This window comes from Cucurbita moschata, unplaced genomic scaffold (assembly GCF_002738365.1).
Source record: "Cucurbita moschata cultivar Rifu unplaced genomic scaffold, Cmos_1.0 Cmo_Scf00002, whole genome shotgun sequence".
Classification (NCBI taxonomy): domain Eukaryota; kingdom Viridiplantae; phylum Streptophyta; class Magnoliopsida; order Cucurbitales; family Cucurbitaceae; genus Cucurbita; species Cucurbita moschata.
In genome coordinates this window covers 2,569,708-2,580,190 of record NW_019268518.1, presented here as the reverse complement: position 1 = coordinate 2,580,190, position 10,483 = coordinate 2,569,708, and the positions used below count along the sequence as shown (strand labels likewise).

Below are 10,483 nucleotides of genomic sequence, written 5' to 3'. Positions count from 1 at the left end.
AATTTTTTTTTTTTTTTTTTTTTTTGAGCCTTCGTGTATTTAGGACGAGAGATACCTTGCTCATTTTTATCCCATTTAACTTTATTAAGTGCACAATTATATTTTAGAGCAATAACAATGTTCAAATCTACCGTTAGCAGATAATGTCTTTTTTGGATTTTTCTTTTCAAATATCTCCTCAATATTTTAAAAAGCGTGGAGAAGTTTCCTATTGTTATAAACAATGTTTGATTCTCTTCTCCAACCGATGTGGAATTTACTAGCAGTGGGGCAATATCTACTAACGATAGGCTTGACTATTACAAATGGTATCAGAGCCAATGTGGCAATGAGAATTCTGACCCCCCAAAAAGGTGGATCGTGAGATCCCATGTAACGGGAACGAAATATTAAGGATTGGGCCAATTTGAATTTATTGGGCCTTGACATTTGAATTGATTGTCCATGTAAGCCATTACATTCACACCTATGTGGCTTCAACTTCATACATATAGTTTAGACAGTTGTTGATGAAAACGCATATCACTTTTTGCTCTCTGATTCCTTTTGTTCATACAATCATTGGAACCCAAATCAGGTCTCCACCAATTGAAAATTCTCTTATAAAACTCTCAATCTTTGCCAATTATACCTCACTTTTAACTCTGATCCTTTGCTAAACTCCTAAGTTTTCTCAATGCTTCCAATTCCAAACCCAGCTCTTCAAGCAACATTACCTACAAAACTCATTCTCAAACTCTATCTATATATACCAACAACATCAAGCACAACAATTTAGCTCAATACTCACATGGACACTGTGAACAGGCCAGGTTTCAGGCATACTGCCTCTGCCATTGCAGCCCTTGCACATATTTTTGGTCTCACTGCCTGCATTCTTACGCTTGTTTGGCTCCTGCATTATCGAGGCGGTCTCGCCTACGATTCTCGGAGTGCCGACCTCGTTTTCAATGTAAGGCTCACATTTAATTTGTAGTTTTAAAGGAACTGATATTAAGAGATTTACTTTTGGCAGTGCCACCCGTTCTTCATGCTCCTTGGTTTCGTGATCGTGTCGGGGGAAGGTATAGCTGATCGAGTTTGTTTAATTTATATCTTGAGATGATTCATAACTATAATTGAATTGGATTTGAGCAGCAATGATGGCTTACAAGACAGTGAGGGCAGACAAAATGACAAGGAAGATAGTTCATATGGCGTTGCATTTTGTAGCCATTTGTATGGGAATTGTAGGCATAAATGCTTCTTTCAAGTTCCATGATATGATCAAATTGGAGCATATGTTTAGTATTCATTCGTGGATTGGCATTGTCACTTTCTGCCTCTATGGCTTACAGGTACATAATATAATATAATATGCTGTTTGTCGTTAAAGTTTCAATTATGTTCTTAAACTTTTATACACGAATGGCATGGCAGTGGCTGTTGGGTCTGTGCACGTTCTTGTTTCCAGGAGCAGGCAGTGAGACCAAAGCCAGGCTGCTTCCATGGCACATAAGTGGGGGAAGGGCTCTTCTGCTGATGATTATCTGCACAGCCTTGACTGGTTTGTCTCAGAAGGCTACTTCTTCGACACTCACTGGCAACCATGAGGCTCGTTTGCTTAAGTTCACTGGTTTCTTCGTCCTCCTCTTCGGCATTTCCATCGATATCGCCATCGGTTTTGATCGGTTTCGCCACGTCGATCCCACGACTTAACTTTGTTTTTGTGTTTTGTTGTTGTGTTCTTTTCTGGTTGTTGTTTTTGGGTGATACTGTTGGTGGGACTATTTCTTTGTGTTGTTGTTGTATGGAGTGATTTTTCAGGCTCATTGTTGAGATGATGTATTAATAATTGTTAAGATCATATTTATCCCAACTCAAAACTTGTTCTGTTTGGAACAAATTAAAGATGATTAAATACATCTTTCTAAGTTTAATCCGTTACGTATCGCCGTCGGTCTTACAGTTTTAAAACGCGTCTACCGGAGAGAAGTTTTCACACTCTTGTAAGAAATGTTCCGTTATTCCCATATCCAACCGAGGTGGGGTCTCACCATTCTCAATTACTCATAAAAACACTCAACTAGACATTACAAATTTAAAACAATTGAGAGTGAATGAACAAATATATACCCGACCAATTACCTAACTTGCTCGTTTTTGTCAAAAATGCCAATAAATAAAATTTTGAATTCTACTTATTTCAAAATACGGTTTTTGAAATAAAAAATTTGTAACAGCCAAGTCCACTTATCCTCTTCGAAAAAAGCTAACTTGTCTAAAAACATTATCCTCTCGACCATAAAGTTAGAGATTTCCTAAATCGATATTAAATAATGAACAAACACAACTCAATGAAACATAATCGTTAATAGTAAATATTATTTGCTAAAGCTCAACAAAAATGAAGTTAGAAATAAATGCACATACCCATCCCCAGAATTTTCACACTATTTGCTTTTTTGTCATTTCCATCCTCTCCAACAATCCACCTATCTCCTTCTGCATTCTCATCTTCATGTTGTAGTAATCGATTTGAGAGTTCTCCAGCGCCTTCAGCTCCTCCGCCTTCTTCCTCCGCCTATTCTCCACCTCTTTCAAGCACAGCTTCCCGATCTTCTCTGCGTACTCCTCGTCCAGCTTCTCCGTCTTCGCAATGATTATCTGTCTTAGTCTTTCAGCCTCCCTCCGTGCCTCGTCTGCCTTGTTTTGGAACATCCCTGCCTCTGCTTTCTTGATTCTTATAATGCTTTCCAAGCTCTCCAGGCCGTCTTTCTTTGTATACGTCCCGAATCGAAACTCATCGACTGCGTTCAAGTCGCTGCCAATAGTGGCTTTGAGATTGTTCCGTTGAAGATCACTGGTAATCAAGTCATGATGTGGCCTAGATGGGGTGTTTTTCTGCATCACGTATGATGAAGGTAGGGAACCCGACGGAGGAAGCGACATCCCCTCTTTTGACAGGCTGGCCGTGTCGGTTGTTCCCAACTTCTCGGAGAATACCCCTGAAGTTGAAATCTCTGATGTGCCATCTGCATTCAACCATAATAGAACCAAGTCATTGATTATGTTGGTCAAAGCATACCGTAACACCAAAACGTGCAACCCGAATAAATCTTTAAGAAAACAAAATGAATATCTTGAAAAATTGGAAGAAATCATATGAACAAAATATTTTCGAGTCTGTTCTGCCAAATCGATATGAGATTATCGAAGACAGAAATGGTTTGATCAGCAAGGGAAACAACAGAATTAAACACGACACACACTTTCAAGAACAATCCAGCTATGTACAGAGCATCATTTTACTTCCATGTTTAAACTAACGGAAGAACAAGAAGGATATACACAAACAAATTGAAGTTATCCATAATGCAAAAAAAAAACTACTATCTAATGTCAAACAGCAAAGAATTGCAGAAGATGACCATGAAAACTGGTCCGTCTTTCGATGAAAATCGTTCAAATTGTTCTCACAGATTAAGAATGATACCAACTAGCACTCTTTCATTGTAAAAGAGCTGAAAATTTCAGCTGTGTCTGCAAATGAACACAAAGCTACTTCAAAACTTGTGCTTTGAAAAGGTTAATTAGCTCATCCTACACTTGTGTATAAAACACTTAAAAAAGCCACTTAATCTGCAACTGCAAGGTTTAATTTATTCGTTTTAGCGATCAATTATCGATCGCTTACAAATCATTGATCACTTACTTTCGTAAACTCGATAACTACTAGGAAAAACTTTCTGCAACAGCCCAAATCCAAGTCCACCGCTAACAGATATTGTTTATTTTAGCCCCTTGCGTATCACTATCAGCCTCACGGTTTTAAAACACATCGCAACAGTCCAAGCCTACCACTAATAAATATTGTCCGATTTAGTCCGTTACGTATCGCTGTCAGCTTCACAGTTTTAAAACGAGTCTGTTAGGGAGAGGTTTCCACACCCTTATAACGAATGCTTTGTTCTCCTGTGAGATCTCACAATCCAACCCCTTCGAAGCCAGTGTCCTCACTAGCATTCATTCCTCTCTAAAATCAATGTGGAATCTCACAATCCACCCCTTTCGGTATCCAACGTCTCGCTGGCACACCGTCCAGTGTCCACTCCCTTCTGGGCTCAGCGTCCTCGATGGCTCAGATACCATTTATAGCGGCCCAAGCCCACCGCTAGTAGATATCGTCCTCTTTGAACTTTCCTTTCGGGCTTCCCCTCAAGGTTTTTAAAACGCGTCTTCTAGGGAGAGGTTTCCACACCTTTATAAAGAATGCTTCGTTATCCTCCCCAACCGATGTGGGGTCTCACACTTTCACTCAGAAATAAAACCAAGACATTCACCTCAGTGAATATGTGCAACTATAATAGTGTGTACTCCCCTACTTAATTGTATAGAAAGCTAATCATGCGTCTTTGAACGATTACTTATAATGAACCTCGAAAATCAAGTAAGAAAGGAGATGGCCATTTGAAGAATAAATGGAAAAAATGAACAAGCAACAGATAGGACAAAAGTCAGCAAAAGTTTCACATAATATTATATACCTTCATGTTTCACGCAAGCAGTCAATAAACAAAAATCAACATTAAGGAGCAGAAAGTAGATCAGCATCTGTGTTTGGCAAACACATTAAATAATCAAATCTAGGGAAAAGACCAGAAAGGAAAAGCAAAATGAAAAAGTTATAGAACTTACGATTGAAGTATTCAAGAATGATATTGCAGGCCTCCCAAGGAGCAAGTGCTTTGGATTCGAGCTTGGCCAGAATCCGAGCAGCTTTAATATACAAATCCTTGCCTTTGTAATCATCACTTCCAATAAAGATCCTTTTCACACATTCAAGCTCCTTCATCAAGGTTTCTAGACCCCAGTTCTTAGCACAGTACACAAAAACATCCTTCACAAATCCAAACATCTCTGAAGCATGATTACAAGCAATGCAGTGGAACTGCATCTCTGTTGTCCCCGACGGTCCTTTCAGGCTCGGACCTGGTCGGATGAGATTCTTCTCAATCCCACAGGAAGCATGGCACCAATGGGAGCAGACGTCACAACCAACCCAGCTACATGTATTGTTTGCACAATCGAAGTTCAAACAAATGGGGCACATACATGAGCTGCAAAACCCCTTGTTGGCTGAGCAGATTTTGCAGTCACAATCATCAACTGGGATTACATTCTTGCAGTTCCTGCATTTCAGAAACAAGAAAATGTCCACAAGCTCAGAAATGGAGCACCTGCTTTTTGCAGAGATGAAACTAGCAAGCCCCATCTTCACTGCAACTAGAATTTCAAGCTGTGCTTTGTGACACTTTGATAGAGTTTCCTTAGTCAGATCGGATCGTCGCTCGAGCCGCTTTTGGAGGGACGATAATTCTTCTCTCTTGTCAGGCTTAGCAATCAGATCTTTCAAATAATCTTTGATTGATGCAAGTGTTTCATCAGGAAGCTCTTGAACTATCTGAGACATGACCAAGATAGACTCCGAGACGATTTCGCGAATAATTCTCTCCGGCCTAGTAATACCCTCTACCCCTTTCAAGTTTTCTGATCCCCTTCCAATCGAATTCCCCGACTTTGCCTCCATTTTCGGTCTCGCCGGTAGTTCAGACGGGAAAAACGAGTGTTCATCGGAGTTGTTACAAACCTCCTTATTCAAAGGGCGATTCCCCTGCAACAAGGAATTCAGCCCACTTCCATGATTTGATAAGGCAACTCCATCCCCTAATGGTTTGAACCTGCTATGAACCGAACCATTAGTTCCCTCTCCACAGTTCCAAATATGGTCGTCTCTCCCAACCGAATACTCATAATTCTCAGTCGAATTTCGAGTCAAGGAGCAACTGGGGCTGTGAGAAAATTGGTGGGAGTAGGAATAGGAAAGCGAAGCAGCAGTGAAATCGTTAGAACAAGTAGTTTGGGTGTTGTTCATGGAAGGAGCCAAAGATTGAACGCTCCTACAGGGCTTAGACCGGACAGGGGGAGGATCTTCATTGTGCAAAGCATTTGAAGCAGTGAGAGAGAGGGAAACTTCAGGCAAAGCTAAAGAAAGATTAAGCGTTTCAAGCTTGGGTTTCTTTCCCCGATTCTCCCTTTCAATCTCCTCCTCAATCTCCCGCTTCGATTGATTTCCCCTAATCGAGTTCAAATTCAGGAAATCCCTCTCAACCCATTTATCATTTTCGTTACAATTCTGAGAAAACAAAACTTCCTTACCTTTGTAACTACCTTTCTCGAAGGAAGCCGCATAGCCCTTCTCTTTCGAATTCTCACAAAGGTAGCTAAGAGTGAGTTCTTGAGAGCCCGAATTCCCGATTCTCGGAGATTTCGAATACAACCCATCAGAACCCATCACCGATTCTTCCCGAAAACCAAAACCCTTGTCCGAAAAACCAGATTTCGCATCAGAATTCGGCCTCACACGCTCAGGAACATGGCGCCAAAGCTTGGTCCGAGAGTTCTCACCATCGGAGGCGAGATCCTTGCCCTCGAACATGCCTTAGCTAGAGGGGTTTGAAAAGAGGGGAAAAAAATCAGGTCGTCGGGGATGATTTTGCCTTTGCTTTTGTTGTTGTTGTTGTTGTTCTTCTTCTTCTTCTTCTTCTTCTTCTTCTTTCCCCCGTCGAGTGATTTACAATCCTTCGCAACGGGCAACAGGGAAAATGTCAAGCGTTTTCATACGAAGACGACGACGACTGCTTTTACTCGGTTTTGAGGATTACGGAAATAGCCCTTGACTTGTTCTGAATTACGGACATCTTTCTTCCTCCCTTTCTCTCTTTCTCTCTCCTTGCTTTTCCAGGATTCTTCCTTTTGTTCAGGGATGACGATGATGAAGAACTCCCAGTTGCAACGCCCCCACTTCCGCCGCCTTTTTCTTTCTTTCAAACACGACTAAGCCAACACCTAAAATTCCTCTCATTTTCTATTTTGTGTATCATAATACAACTCCAAAAAATAATATTCCTTACTTTTAAAAAGTTTTTACAACCTTCTATATTATTTTATTTCAAAAATATTAAAATTTACTTGTTCGAAAATGTGTATCATACTTGCTTACCGTATGTTATTATGATGATATGGATGTTAGTCACGTGATTTACGAGTTATGATTATGTATTAGTACATACTATGTTGCACCATATTATTTACCTAGTGATTTTTTTTATTTTTGTACTAGTCTTAACTCACCCTTAACGGATACTATATTATTGACCTAGTGATTTTAAAATGAGTTTGTTAGGGAGAGATTTTAAATACTCAACCTTTCTCAAACATTTTTTTTTTTTTTTAAGATAAACGCAAGAAGACCTTGGCTAGTGGTCGTATCTATTGCAAAGGTTATAAGACAAGTCGTATAAATAGCTGGTACATTTTCCACTTCTATAAATATTTATTTTTTAAACATCGTTTAGTTATATCATTTTAATTTAGATTACGTTGCCAAATTAAGTTTGGGAGAATTTATTTTTAAAATTATTTCCACCCTAGTAGGTTATTACATTAAAAAAAAAATTAATTAATTTATAAATTAAATGTGAATATAGTACAAAGATTTGAAAATGATTGACCAAAATAATACTTTTAATCCTGATTTGTGATTAATTTGGTAATAAATTTGTTTAGCAAGAACTTAACAGCATGCCATTTACAAAATAAGTAATTATTTGTATAATGAAGTATTTATATGCCACACATGGTAATCCACCTGGTTGTTACTGTATGAAATTTTTTTATTCCCTACATCTAATTATGGGCATGTAAATCAAGAGTGAATAGTAAATTCATTTAGCTCGACTGTTCGTACCATTGTTGGGTATGAGTTTGGCCACTCCGACTTAAATTTCGGGTCAAAGGAGTTGTTGTCTATATGTTGCTTGTGAGCTGCCAAGTACCAGTCTCGCAACCGTACTCATCTTCGTATTAGAAGATCATCTTACCATGTGGTTGACATTCCATTCCCCTTAATCGTAGGTGCTTGTTCAATTTCGATTTGAATCGATGTACCGCTCATGAGTTCCTAAACTAAACAAACCTGGAGAGATACGAGTCATTACCCAACCCAACGAACAATGTTGATACAATTCTTATATTGATCTGGAATATATTCTCATACGAAATATTTATGTGTAAAATCCTCATCTCGCTGCTTGGTCATACTTTTGAAAAGATATCCTTAAATTGGACAATTGTTTTAACAACAATAACTTAGGTTTGTCGTATTTAATGTGATCATAACCGTTTGACTTTCAATTCAAACATTAAAGAATTCCATATTTCCATAATCTAAGGTTTGGTCAACATTTTATAAAAAGAACATGTTTTTAGTACCATGATAGACGACTATTTAACTTGTTCCTTATGTCTCATTCTCAAATTTAACGTTATTGAAATTATTAATAATAATAAAAAAAAAATCAAACTTTTAAAACTAAAAGCAAAGTCTAAGTATCTGGAAGATAAGATAGCTAATAAAAGTTTAAAAGAATTGATAGCTATACATATATAAAAATAAAGTTTTTTTTTTTTTTTTTTTACTCTTCAAAATTTTTCTAAGAATATGTGAATAAAGACAAAATATATTAAAAAAAACTCGTGTTAGTATGTAAAGATAGTTTTCACTTAGACATGTAAATGGTGGTATCCTATACAATAAATTTATATTAGATTGGATCATGAAATTTTTAATTTCTTTATAAGTTTGTTATTGAGAAGATTAATATTTCACAAAATGATCATATGTGACTTGATCTTAATCTTGAGTGAGTTATAAACTCCTATATGTGAAGGCTTAACGACTATTTCGTTTGACCTAATGTGAATCTCACTCTGATGAAAGCAATCTTGATGTGAATTCCATAAGAAGGTAGGAATTATTTTTAAATAAAATCAAAGTCAATTCTCATGGTGACTCGAACTTTGGTATCTTACCAAGGATGAAACGCTAATGACCATGCAACTGTTAACGCATTGCAGCGATCAGTGCTACATAAAAAAAAGCTACTGATAACACTGATGCATTGAACATGGTCGGGACAAACCAAGGTTTGTAGCGACTAAAGAAATACGCTCGATTCAGCTCGACCTTGCATAGCTCATTGCTCCAAAGGTGGTTGAAGAAAAAGAAACCCAGACGGCGACCACCAACATGCAGAGAGAGAGAGGCGTTCGTACGATGGAGGAGACCTCCCTTTGACGATGCTATTTAATGCATCTGAATTTTTGTTTTAAACTTTGACTTGGTCAAACTCCCATTATGATATGCTCAAACATTTTGTGTACCTTCATAAGAACATTATGATATAAAAATTTAGTATAAGCTTGGTTGGAATACAAAATGAAATAATTGAATAAAATATAGAAAGAGATAACATTATGTATATATTTATTTCATATGGTAATGTGGTGCCTCCAAATTGGCAGCATCTTAAATTCCAACTTAGTGGTCCAATCCTAAAAACACTTGCCCTTGTCTCAATGGATCATGTTGGTTTCTTGCCCTCTTTCTTTGAAACCTTTGTCTCAACCCCCCATACCCCATTACTTTTGTCTCTACACATATATGCAACACCCGAATAAAAAAAATATATATATATACATAAATGAACCGAAACCACATCTACATGAAAGAAATTACAAAGATAGAAGGACTAAGAAATACATTTAAAAAAATTAAAAGTCTACCTATACTGATATTCAAATATCAGTTGTCTAATTAATATTGTGTTAAATTAGTTATTCATTTATGATTCGAATCTATCTAAATTCAATTATTATATCCATTAAATAATAGGTAAAGGAGAAAGAATCATCATTTTATTTATTTTATATACACAAAATGGCCTCATTATTATTCTAATGTTTTGTAAATAATCAGGATGGATGCCTAGCTCCATTATTGATTTTTTTTTTCCTCTTATATTAAAGAATGAAAAAGAAAGAAAAACCAATCACGAATTGCCACCTGTATTTCATTAAAACGACATGTTTCAATGGAGATGAGAATTTTTGGTGGCCATTCGAGTCAACACGGCTTTGATTTATTTATTTTTTTCATTTCAAATTCTTACCGAATAAAAGATATACTAATTATTATCGTAGAAGTCAATTGTTATTGTAAAAGTCAATAATTTAATTTCTTGTTTTTATATCGTATGAACTTTTTGTTATTTTGTTCGTTTAGAATATTTTTAGGAATATAACCCTTAATTCTTCAATATTTTAAAAAATCATTTATTAGCTATAGAAATGAAGAAGAAAAAAATCAAATGTTTTAAAAATAAATTATTTATAGAAGGATAACAGTTAAGAAAGTACTTGAATATATTCTCAAAAAAAAAGAAAAAAATCTATTATAATATATATATTTTGAAAAATTATCAAAAGTCAAAATAGAGGTATCAGAACAATTATTTAAATTCACCCAAAAAATTAGATAAGGTAAAAAAAAAAAAAAAAAAAAAAAAAAAAAAAAAAAAAAAAAAAAAAAAAAAAAAAAAAA

At 36.4% G+C, this 10,483-nt stretch overlaps 2 protein-coding genes across 2 annotated transcripts; one reads left to right on the top strand and one right to left on the bottom strand.

The window, feature by feature from the left end:
* Window positions 1-757: 757 nt before the first annotated feature.
* LOC111462470 (probable transmembrane ascorbate ferrireductase 3) lies at window positions 758-1,900 on the top strand. The gene is made up of 4 exons (XM_023106056.1): window positions 758-952; window positions 1,016-1,064; window positions 1,138-1,337; window positions 1,420-1,900. The coding sequence occupies exons 1-4, from the start codon at window positions 791-793 to the stop codon at window positions 1,696-1,698; spliced, it is 690 nt and encodes a 229-aa protein (XP_022961824.1). The 5' UTR covers window positions 758-790; the 3' UTR covers window positions 1,699-1,900.
* Window positions 1,901-2,284: 384 nt separating this feature from the next.
* On the bottom strand, window positions 2,285-6,871 carry LOC111461016 (protein OBERON 3-like). Its single transcript, XM_023104443.1, has 2 exons — window positions 4,678-6,871; window positions 2,285-3,014 (listed from the first exon to the last, which is right to left on the bottom strand). The coding sequence occupies exons 1-2, from the start codon at window positions 6,476-6,478 to the stop codon at window positions 2,428-2,430; spliced, it is 2,388 nt and encodes a 795-aa protein (XP_022960211.1). The 5' UTR covers window positions 6,479-6,871; the 3' UTR covers window positions 2,285-2,427.
* Window positions 6,872-10,483: the final 3,612 nt, after the last annotated feature.